Source organism: Amblyomma americanum, chromosome 1 (assembly GCF_052857255.1).
Source record: "Amblyomma americanum isolate KBUSLIRL-KWMA chromosome 1, ASM5285725v1, whole genome shotgun sequence".
Taxonomy (NCBI): Eukaryota; Metazoa; Arthropoda; class Arachnida; order Ixodida; family Ixodidae; genus Amblyomma; species Amblyomma americanum.
The window spans coordinates 164,368,753-164,380,192 of NC_135497.1; the positions used below are offsets into that span (position 1 = coordinate 164,368,753).

Below are 11,440 nucleotides of genomic sequence, written 5' to 3' on the forward strand. Positions count from 1 at the left end.
CTCGAATTTCTGTGTTGACGTGTGTATACTGGAGGCTGGAGGGCTCCTACAGTGGATAATAATATTAGCGAGTGGCTGTGATTGCAGGCATGATCGTAAACAAGAGTGCACATAATTTAGCAGACTAAATATGGCGAACAAACATAAAGCAACTCGACGTTGACCACGTCATGTCACCTCGTAGTGCATGTCAGAAGCATCTTGTACGTCAGAAGCAGTTGTATTGCATTGACAGGCACCCATGCACAGCGCTATCACGAATTACGCAGAAGAGTTTCCTTAAGCTCTAACGAAGCTCCCTGTCCATTGCTACAAGTGGGGAAAGAAAACAATGGGATATCGTGAAATGTGATGCAGGAATATCAGGTTACAACAAGAAACCTTTTGCGCGTGCTGTCCTGGTCGCAATGCAGGCAACAACGCCGTGGCGAAGCAGTGACTAACTGGAGAAGACGAAATGACGCTGAGGGAAGCTTGGCATTAGTGTGTGAAATTCGTTCTGGGGTCGAGGAACAGAAGAAAAAGCTACCCCGTCTTTTGTTTTGCCAACCGGACTGCAAGAACAAGGCTCTGCAGTCTGCTACGCAAAACACCTCCCACTTCATCTGCCTCATTGTTTTCATCTTGTTTTATGTTTTTTTTACTCTTAATGTTTTCTATGGGGGACATCTCAGGGGCTTTGTTTCTTCTTTCGTTGACATGGCACGGCCATCATGGTCTTGCGGGCGCGAAAAAAAATAGTGAACTGCCTGTTTGCGTATAACGATGAAGGTATACGCGTAGCACACTAAACAGCTTTTAACTACTGTGTATGCACTGTTAATGTTTTTGCTTTCTTAAACAAACTTCAGGGAAATCAAATATAAAGAAAACTGGACTGAAACCCATTAAGCGATGAATTTATCAATGCCGGCATGTATGCAAAAAGTGTGCGCCCTGCTCGTGGAGAAGGCAATACATAAAACCAAACTTTTTTTTTTCAGCCTGCTGTGGAGGTTATCCGTGCATAATCCTTTCCGACGCAAATCCGCAGCCGCTCGCGTAAACTCTCAGTAATCATGAAAGCCATTACCGTCGTCCTACATCACAAATGTGCGCGGCTCTTGCGAGGAATGGCCCTCTCTCTTGTCCTTCGGCGGTGCTCGTGACAGCGCACGCGTGCGCCCTACACCGCTGGCTGCTATGAAAGCTTTGTACCGCACCTGCATCCCTCAAAGACGAATGGCGCCTTGAAGGTGCAGCACGTTGCATTCGTAAAATGAATGGCGCAGTGCAGGAGCCACATGTGGTCCACGCGAAATGAACGCACTTGTACAACTACATGACTCCATAAATTTTGTATTCAGTCTTGGCAAATAAAGTGCCATGCACGGTAGCATAGCTGGAAAAAAATCTTGTATTCGTTCTGTTAAACAGCTTATTTATTTTATAGCCGGATCGATGGGCGATTCCTATTCAGCTCGTCGCTGTGAGCGCGCGAACAAGAGATTTTAGTCGTTCCCTTCGTTGGGAGGAGAGTAAGATACGCAAAGGTCAGTAAGCGAGCGCCACACGACAGGTGCTTCACTGCTTTGGAGAATGTTTCATCCACGAACGTGGCCTCGTTGCTTGTGTTGCGGCAGTTCATTCTGTACGCATCGAGTGACCGAGGTTGCTGTGACCGATAGCCACTCGGTTCCAAACTCGATGGCGAATTTCGCGGCGACCGTGAGAGGAAGGGCGTCTCTCACATCGCGTACAGCCGCGGCGGCACGCAGGCGGCGAACTTTCCGATTACGTTGCCCGGCGGCGAGTAGTTTGCGACGACGAGGATCTTGTGCGTGGGTCCCCGTGCCTGCGCGCAGCCCATGTGTGTCGTCTCCTTCCAAATGAGCTGCGTGAAGTGGCCCACCGCGTCGATGTCCGGACTCGAGCCGTCCCAGCGGTAATCCGCGATCTCGCTGTACCAGGACTCCACGGCCTCGCGCCCTGCGCGGACCACGGCGCAGGCCCGGTAACCGCGGTAAGTCCGCCGCAGTTTCCACAAACTACAGGTGCCGAAAACATCGTGTGTACACGGAGCTCCCAAAGAAAGCAGCGGACGGGTTAGAGTTAAGGGGAACCGCCAACGTGAAGTAAATTTGTAATAAGAGCAATTACTCATTTGAATCCACCCAGGAGCAGCCATAGATTTACGAAGGAAAGCTATACATCCTTGTCAGGATCTCAGTAGTAGAAGAAAATTTCGTCCTGGTTCGGGGATCGAACCCGAGACCATCACCTACCCGGCGGAGTCGTTCTGCCAACCGAGCTAATAATGGCGGCTAGCAGATTGTAGGGCGAGGCCAAACTCATCAACAACTCGAACGGAATCGGTGTTAACCCAATGAGTTTAGGGGAATCCTCCAAGTAGGATTCGGCTTCGCCAAATGCCCTAGTGAGCTCAGTTGAGAGCGAATGCCCCGGATAAGCGGTAGTCCCGGGTTCGGTCCCCGGAGCAGGACAAGGTTTTCTTCAACTGCGAATATTCTGAGAAATCTGTATAGCTAAGCTTTCTTTTTAGCCGCATGGCTGCTCTTGAGTGGATGCTAGTGAGTAACCACCCTTTTACAACAGAGAGGTTGTGGGAGATGCCGGATATGTGTGTTGCTCGATCCTGGTGAATCGTGGTCAATGCGGAGCTGAATGCTGCGCTTTAGCCACACACAACTTACACACACACAAGATATAAAGTTATTTTCTCCATTAACTCGTTCATTAATCGAGTAGCGGCTCCACGAAGGAATCGCAGCATATGGACACTCCCGCAAATGAAAGCTCTGCACATTGCGCTTCATCTGACCATCACAGAGTTTTTCGCAATATCTCCCATTCGGGAGGCCATACTGTGAACAAGCAACGCAACACGACGTCCGCGATTTAAGGGATTTCGTAGACTGCTTGGGGAACAAATATACGTGTGGTAACACAAGAGCGAGAGCAGGCTCTTCCCTTCGCTGGCCGTTGCCTAAAGGGCGTCAGCCAGGAGCAACGAGGGCCCGCCGTCTGTTTACCGGACACGCGGCGTGACAGGTGCGGTGGGAGGCGGAAACAGGGAACATTGCAAATACCGCGTAACACGAACCGCGCGCGCCCCGCTTCAGTCAACCCGACAAATGGATTGCGTCGAGCCATCCAACCTTTCCCTTCAAGCTAGCATCCAGCACACGCTGATTTCCTTGTGTAAGTTAGCATGCGATGCGAGCGAACTGAGAGCGCAAATCGCTGCCTCTCGTTTTCTTTTTGACTACCTTATCATTATTACCGCCTTTTTTTGAAACTTTGTAGAGGGGTTTATAAAAGTTTGGGTAACTGTCTTGCTCTTCATCGTAGAAATGGCAGGAAGATGGTGCTATTTACAGAGCCAAACAAGTGAACAAGGGATGGGGGGGGGGGGGGGGGGGGGGAATCTGTCTTGTTAGCCAACATTTCGACAAGACACGAAGACAAGTCCTCTTGTCGAAACGTTGGCTGAGCACACTGAGGCACCTCCTCAACCCTTGTTCACTTTGTTCTGAGTCATCTTACTATTCAACCTGCTAGCAAAGGCTAGCTCTATTATTGAAGAAAAAAAAGTAAAATACACGAAGCACAAAAAACATAAAACTACACGCACGACTGCTCTCCATACCAGTAAAACCGTGCACATATGTGGCACTAAGATCCGGCTCCGCCTGGTTAGGCGCGTAATTCACAAGCTCTCTGCATTTAAGAAGCTCTCTGCACCACGAAGTGCGCATGTGTTTCCTGTGGAATCGACGTGGTGCACACAACTACACAGCCACTTTCTCTTTTCCATTCCGTTCTCAGATACCGTCACTCACCTGTTATTTGATGCTTAGCGTTGCTGGACCACTTCACATAGACGTTCTCGCCATGATCCGTGTCTGGGCTGTGCTCAAAGCGGTCTTCCTTGGCGAGAAAGGTGGCCCACTTTTTCGCCATTTCGCAGAGCTGCAAAGAGGAACCGACCTCTTAACTAACGCAACTACAGAAAGATAAGTGCATTTGGCATGTACCTATCGGTCAGTTTTACACAAAATGCAGTAAAGCTTCTAAACGCTCTCCGGCTAGAATGCAGACGCGAAAAAGCTACTATCACTTGGGCGAAACCACTTTCGCCATATGAGAGCAGACATGGAGCACATATCTGCAACTTTTGGCATGACCCCTTTTGTTTTTTCTTAGCGTAAAAAAAACTAAAGAGCATACAAATAAAATGGAAAAAATTTCTAAAAGCAAAGTATTCAGTCGCTACGGACAAAACGTTACTTCTTGTGCTTGACTAACGAACATACGTTTTTAAAAACGCAATATATCGATTTTACTAGGAACGATTTTCATTTCAGTGCGCTAATGAGCAGCGTGTAGATGCGCGTCTGCATCACGGCCTTTGTCAGACCTATTTCGCCTCGTGACTAGCATGAGCAGGCCATGTACCCGGTCCCAGTATGTGCGCGCACGTTGCATGTATGCCAAATAACCTTAAACTCTCGCCATGGTCCATGCACATCGGAAGCAGAGCGCGCTTTCTGTATTTTGAGCGCTATAACTTCGTTTTAAGTTAACGTACTGCCAGACTGCTTAGCCTGTTTCACTTTCCTAATAAGTGCGGACCCCCACTGTCGTTAGCCCGACCAGTCAGGCTACTCCGCGCTTTTCAAACCGGTAGGTTATAGCATAGCGTGCAATGCTACCGTCACCGTGCACAGCCACCGCCAGCCGTCAATGCGGCTGGCGGTGGCTGTGCACGGTTTGCGAACTCTTTCTCGTATATATGTACGTTTCGTTCCGTCGCGCGCGCAGCCGGAAGCTACGTCCATCCTTGTCCGTCGTGGCTGCGTACAGTACAACGCTGAGCCTCGCGCGCACTCTAGCGACACACAGCCGCGCTTGTTTCGTCCGGCCCTCGCCTTCTGGTCGGCCGCGAGCGGGGGCACGCCATGCAGCGAGCGGTAGTAGTTGTGCCAGTCGAGCGAGTCCTTGAGGAACTCGGCCTCGGTCATGGGCCGGTCGCGCGCCAGCATGGCATGGCCGCCCGGGGTGATGATCTCCTCGACGACATCCTTGGTTCCGTCCGGCCGGTGGACGATTTTCTTGCGAAGCAACGAGCTCTGCACCGTCTTGGTCTGTACAATGCGCCGTCCATGCTGTCCAAAGAGGACACAAGTAAGACGTCAGAAGACAGTAGCAGGATAACGGGAGGCCTGCACGTAGCCGAGAGCGCCTTGTGCCACTGCGCCGCCCGGTGCATAAAAGCTACACCAGAACTCTCATGCTGCCTGTGACAAGCATGTCTGTGTGCTGCCTCTGAAAATGCGCAACATGCACAAGACGCTTCGCTTCGAGCACTTTCCAGCGCTGTTCCCACATTGCCTGCGCCTTACGGTGGGTTTTGGCTCAACATATTACAATTGCCTCGTGCGTGAACAGCTGCTCAAATAGAAGGCGCGGTATTGTAGTGACTGGGCCCTCTCAGGAAGCTACATTCAGCGAATGGACCTTCTTTGCTGTCGGGGTGCTCATTTCAGTGTACTCATGTGTATTATTCGCCGTGACCATGTTACGAGCATGCGGAACGTGTGCATGATCTGTACACTGGACAAGTGTGCATTATTTGCACAAACATGCATCCCTGCTTGGTCGTTTACCATACGGCAGTGTGTAATCAGAAATAAATAAGATATTAACCCTCCTATTATTACAGTGCTCAACGTTTTGCATACAAGGCTTTTTTCTGGATTAGTATTTTACGCAGAAAAAATAACGACTGACGCCAAGCCTTTGTTATGATACGGATCATTTGCGCCCAAATGCGCTCCTCCCACCACACACACGACCAAGCTGTACACGCGTTACTTACATCGTCATAGCTGACGTTCTTGAATATTGTAGTTGTTGGGAAATCTTCATGAGGCCCTGCAAGCAGTGCGAACTCGAATTAATATCCGGTCAATATTTTTAGCATCTGCTCCTTGAAAGATTCTGCCAACCAAGATTACGCTCATTTCACCACGGAAATTGCGCTGTTAAGAGTACTCGGTATACGAGAATAATAGAGCGTAGCTGTGTCAATGAAACCCAGAAAGGGGGTCTGAATAAAGGTGCGATATGTCTGGGATGTAAAAAACGACAGTTCATAATTATCCCCCAGCAAGAATTATTTTAATGCGTTTTGTGGAAGCTGAGTTGTATGCAGAAAAAATTTGAACTTCCGCGTCTTCGCGCCTTTCCCTCGCCTCTCGCAAGCCAAAACGACGGCGCTCCTTAAGCCGCCCCCCTACCCCCCGCCGGCTGCGGCGCGCGCGGAGTGGCCGCGGCCGCTGTCAACGTTACTAGACTAGGTTAGTCTAGTAACGTTGGCCGCTGTAGCGCGTGACGTCTGAAAGACTTTGGCGCTGTGATCCAATGATAACCCCCGGCTGCTGACGTCATTTGCAAGACGTGACGTCGTCTGCCAGGTTTTCCTACGAAAGCCCGGCACCGCGCGTCGCCGCGAGGTGCGAAGCGGGAATTTTTAAAAATGTATTGTAAATTTCCCGCCCGCTTCTGAGGTCTCGTACGGGGCATGGACGCTCGGTGGCCTGTGCTCTACATAGTGCAAGCATTTCAAGGCCAAGCTCAAACACCCCTTTCTGTGGCCCTTGAAAGCACGCTCCGTGCAGTCTTCCGCTAAGTAATGCAGAATGGCATTTTACTGTAAAACATGGGGCGCATGGAAAGATCGAAAATTTCTGATCATAAAACAACTTTCTAAACTATTGAAGTGTATTTTCAGTCATCACTGATTGTTTGTATGTGCGCAGGTCTTCAATGAGCCGCCGCGGTGGCTCAGTGGTTACGGCGCTCGGCTGCTCACCCGAAAGATGCGGGCTCGATCCCGGCCGCGGCGGTCGAATTTCGATGGAGGCGAAATTTTACTGTACGATGTCAGTGCACATTAAGGAACCCCTGGTGGTCGAATTTTCCGGAGCCCTTCACTACGGTGTCTCTCATAGCCTGAGTCGCTTTGGGACGTTAAACCCCCATAAACCAAACCAAACCAGATCTTCATTGACCTGCCTTACCGCCAATGTACATGCGCCAAAGTGACTGTAGGCTTTCTTTTCCAGGGTATTTCTGATTGTGAAAACATTCTTCTCGTCGCCTAGCGAACATGACAGACGCATTCACTAGAACACCTGAACATAACTACAGCATAGTGTAGACAAGGTGAAATATCACTACATCACAAATATATAAAACTACAAATAACCCATTTCTGGCGTTCAGAATGTCTAGCCCCGCCAGAAGAGAGAAAAGATCGTGCTCAAATGCACTCCGTTGAACATGAAACAAAGTGCAGCATAAAAAGCAGAAAACGCTCGTGGGGTGCGCCGTCGGAATAGAAATGCAGTTTTTATCAGCCACACTGGTAAGATAGGCAAAAAAAAAAGCTGTGGGGACGCTTAAATCACCATAAGAGTGAAATGCGATATTATTAGATGTCACATTTTTTGCAGCTTCTGTTGCAACTTCTGTACGCGTTGCGTCAATTTCTTTGCAATTTCCGGCCTATCAAAAGTCATATTCACAAGTCATGTTACAGTTCTGATTCTTAAAGGTATTCTTTAGTAACCTGCCTACTAGTAGTTATGTAACACGTATTGTAAGAGTTCTTTTTGTTGATCTGCTTGTAATTTCTCTTTTGTGTTTTGAACATTATATTGTACTGGTTGCCCACCTGCTACGGTCTCTTACTGAGACTGGCAGTATTGTATATAAATAAAAAATAAAATATTCGAAATGTTAGCTGCAGTACAGGTATCCACTATGCTGGGACGGTGCCGGCATTTGCATTATCCCATTTAATTTCTTTCTGATTTTTTATTTCCATTTTCTATCTAGGGTGTTGTCTAAAAACTACGTTGCTCACAACCCAATGGGCAGGTTGTGATGACGTCGCAAGGTCACGCGACCTCTCTCGGCCGGTCATTAATTTAATTGCCACCTGCCACGGTTGGGATGACGTCACAAGGTCACATGACCTTTCTCGATCAATCGGCGAATTTTTCTTCCAGATATCGGCTGAGTTTTGGTGTGACGACAACTCTAACGTTATCCCGTTAAAATTACGGGGTGCTTATTTACCGTTACGCGCTAACAGTGCGCTAGCATTAGGTTTGCTCCTTTCTTGAAGAGCTGAGTTTGCCGACTTAACGCGTTAATCAGCGAAAGCTGAACAGCATCAGCTTATTGGCCGTCCACCTTCCACGGTAGCCGCCCGCCGGGTTATCCCTGCGGCCACCACGCCCTCTGGTTGCGCATCCCTCCGCCCTCGTCAGAACCTCCTCCGTCCTCGGTAGCCATCCTCTGGGTTCTTCCGGCCTCTCCCCAACAAGTGGAGAGAGGAAATTTCCCCTCTTCACTTTGCCGCTCGCCAACCGTGGCGGGTGGCGTACACAACACAACGCCGCCTTTTTTGCACAGTGGGGTTTCTAATGCTAACGCATTAAAAATAAAAACGGGAAGGGAATGCATATTGTGCATTTAGTAGGACTCCGGCTATGTGCTGCGAACGTGGAGTTAAAGGATCCCTGAAAACGGTGTTTGATGTTGTCTATAAAATGCTCGCATTATGTAGACTACAGGCCAACGGGCGTTCATGCCACGTATAAGACCTCAAAAGAGAGCCGATTATTTAGAGTACAATTTTAAAAACTCTTGCTTCCGCGCCTAGCGGCGACATGCGGTGTTGGGCTTTCGCCCGAATCCGCGCTCGTTACGTCATGCAGCGCTCGTTACGTCACCAGCGGACTGCTAGCAGTGGTTTGCGCGCGTCGGCAGCCGGCGGAGAGGGCGAGTGCGAGGGGCCGGCGGAAGAGCGCCCACATTTCAGCGTGCAAAGTGACGAGAGGAGAGGGAAAGGCGCGAAGACGAGGAAATTGAAATTTTGGCTACAGATAACTACGCTTCCACAAAACGCATCTAAAAAATTCTTGCCTGGGGGGTATTTGTGAAGCGACGTCCTTATCAATCCTAGGCACATTGCATCTTTGTTGAGACCTCCTTTCACAGCCCCTTTAATACCAGTTGGTTATTATATGCTGGCAGTATAGCTTCGAAGACGGCTAGTCGCCTGCCGTGCCAAGAGACATCGCATGAATCGGAATTTCGCGTGGTGAAGGCATTGAGCCACAACGTTAGCTTGGAGTTACATGCTATGAACACATTATGAGCACTGTACAGCGTTACATGCTTTTATAAGTCTTCGATGGACCGCGCGTACGATGAACACACTTTCAGTAAATTTTTGACAAGTCGTCTACAGCCGATCATACGTTGCTCACGTAGTGCATACAGTAGCAGGCACGCCTTCAATGCGCTATGTAATTTGTTGCATTCTGCACTCAGATTGCTTTCTCACGGTAGGAGAGAAAACAATGCCTAACGGTGAAAGGCACTCCGCGCTGCGCACCTTTCGCCATGAAGGACCGCTATGGCTTCCCCGCTCTGCTGCGGAGCCGGCCGCGGTCGCTTACCAGTGGCCGGTGGGCGGCGGCACGTGCAGCACCACGCGAGGGTGTCCGCGACCTGGCGCAGGAAGTCGCCCATCGGGTGCTGCAGGGGGGGCCCACGCTCACCGCCGCTGCTGCCACCGCTGCTGCCAGATCCAGCCGCCTCACGTCTTCCTTCTCCTCTTCGGTGCAGGTGCCGTATGCACTCAGGCCGTAGCCTTTCGACGCCTTCTTTTTCTTTCTGCATAGCGGTGAGCCAGGCAGCCGTTTTCGCCTTCAATGAAACAAGCTCCACCCAGAAACTAGCCCCTGTAACCAACCCCTTTTGCCGAGGCCACAGCAACGACGGACGCCCATCAGCTGAAGCCGTTTCTTAGCCTTTCATCCATGGCTGGCATGTGCTGTAAGTTACGAGGTCACTTTTGTTCAACAAGTAACCCGGATCAGTGATGTTCTATTCGGGGAATTTTTCCTTTCTCTTAGCGTTTTTTTTTTATGCAGGAAAAACGTTAAGGCGCCCGTGTGCTGTGCGATGTCAGTGCACGTTAAAGGTCCCCAGGTGGCGAAATTATTCCGGAGCCCTCCACTACGGCACCTCTTTCTTCATTTCTTCTCTTAGTACCTCCTTTATCCCTTCCCCTACGGCGCGGTTCAGGTGTCGGCCGATATGCGAGACAGATACTGCGCCATTTCCTTTCCCCAAAAACAAATTATTATTATTATTATTATTATTATTATTATTATTATTATTATTATTATTATTATTATTATTATTATTATTATTATTATTATTATTATTATTTTGCAGCGATAGCTGTTAGGCGCCCGTCCCTGGGCTTCGCGTCGTAGTCGTACGCCGTCGTCGGCGTAACCGGTGGGTGCACCCACCGGTTGCGCCGGTCAACCTGGGTCGCATAAGCCTACGGGTGGCTCTGTTTGCAACAGCTACCTGCCAGTGCAGGGGTGCATCACTTGAGCACTACACCAGTGGTCAGTACACCAGTGGACTACAGCCCGGAATAGATCCACAAAACTAAAAAAAGCCCAAACAGCTTTCGCTGAATCTCGCGTTACACAGTCGTAGCCGTCCTGTGTTTTTTTTTTTGTCTTAATTTTTAGGATCAGTAGAGAAATGCGGGTAATTTTTGAGAGCTAAATGTTTTCGCGGCAAAAGGTAAAGAACATGGCCAGGGGCTAGCCGCAAAGCTGGCTACAAACGCCGAAAATAAAAAGTCCACTGTAAGCGCGTCAGTACGAAAAACGTTCCTTACGGCCTCCTTCGAGACATCTGAATGCACAACTGCTACCTCTAGCGCTGAGCTATTGGTTTACGCACCGTATTTTTGAAGATAGCCGCGAAAATGATTAGCTTTACGTACAGTTGCTATATGCCACAGGAACGACATTTATCAATGTTCGGCGCTGCGATTGCGAACACGCCGATAACAAAAGTTCCAGGTGTGTTCGCAAAGCAAGGCGCCCCGCCAGCCACACGATGCGATTTCCACCGCTCCGGTGACGTCATTGTGCTAATCTTTTTTACTCGCGACTGTACAGCAACGGTGATGCTGCAGAAGTTTAGTTATCTGTTCAACATTCATTTATTGAAAAAAGGTGGCGCCCTCTCACGTCCTCTCGCGCATTCTCGTGCGTGTATCGCGTCTTAACACTCTGCGCTGGGCGCAAATACAGAGCTGTCTCTGGTGGCGCATTTCTCACGGTTATGCTGCATTAGTGATATGCGATGCGCTGTGCCTGTCACATCACTCACATTCTGGGTGCTCAAGGTTCCTTTGGTTGACCTATAGAACATTCGAACCCAAACTTTATTTCTGCAAGATCTCAAAGTTGGAAAGTTGAAAGTCACGTACGAGTTCATGCTTGTCATTTACGTGCTTATTTTCTTTACTTCCATCAAAGAGTGC

The 11,440-nt window shown here is 49.3% G+C and overlaps 1 protein-coding gene across 1 annotated transcript; it reads right to left on the reverse strand.

Annotated features, from left to right (window-relative positions):
- Window positions 1–1,378: 1,378 nt before the first annotated feature.
- LOC144114109 (Golgi-associated plant pathogenesis-related protein 1-like) lies at window positions 1,379–9,708 on the reverse strand. Its single transcript, XM_077647594.1, has 5 exons — window positions 9,540–9,708; window positions 5,882–5,937; window positions 4,932–5,168; window positions 3,843–3,972; window positions 1,379–1,968 (listed from the first exon to the last, which is right to left on the reverse strand). Exons 1-5 carry the CDS (start codon window positions 9,610–9,612, stop codon window positions 1,727–1,729), a joined length of 738 nt encoding a protein of 245 aa, XP_077503720.1. The 5' UTR covers window positions 9,613–9,708; the 3' UTR covers window positions 1,379–1,726.
- Window positions 9,709–11,440: the final 1,732 nt, after the last annotated feature.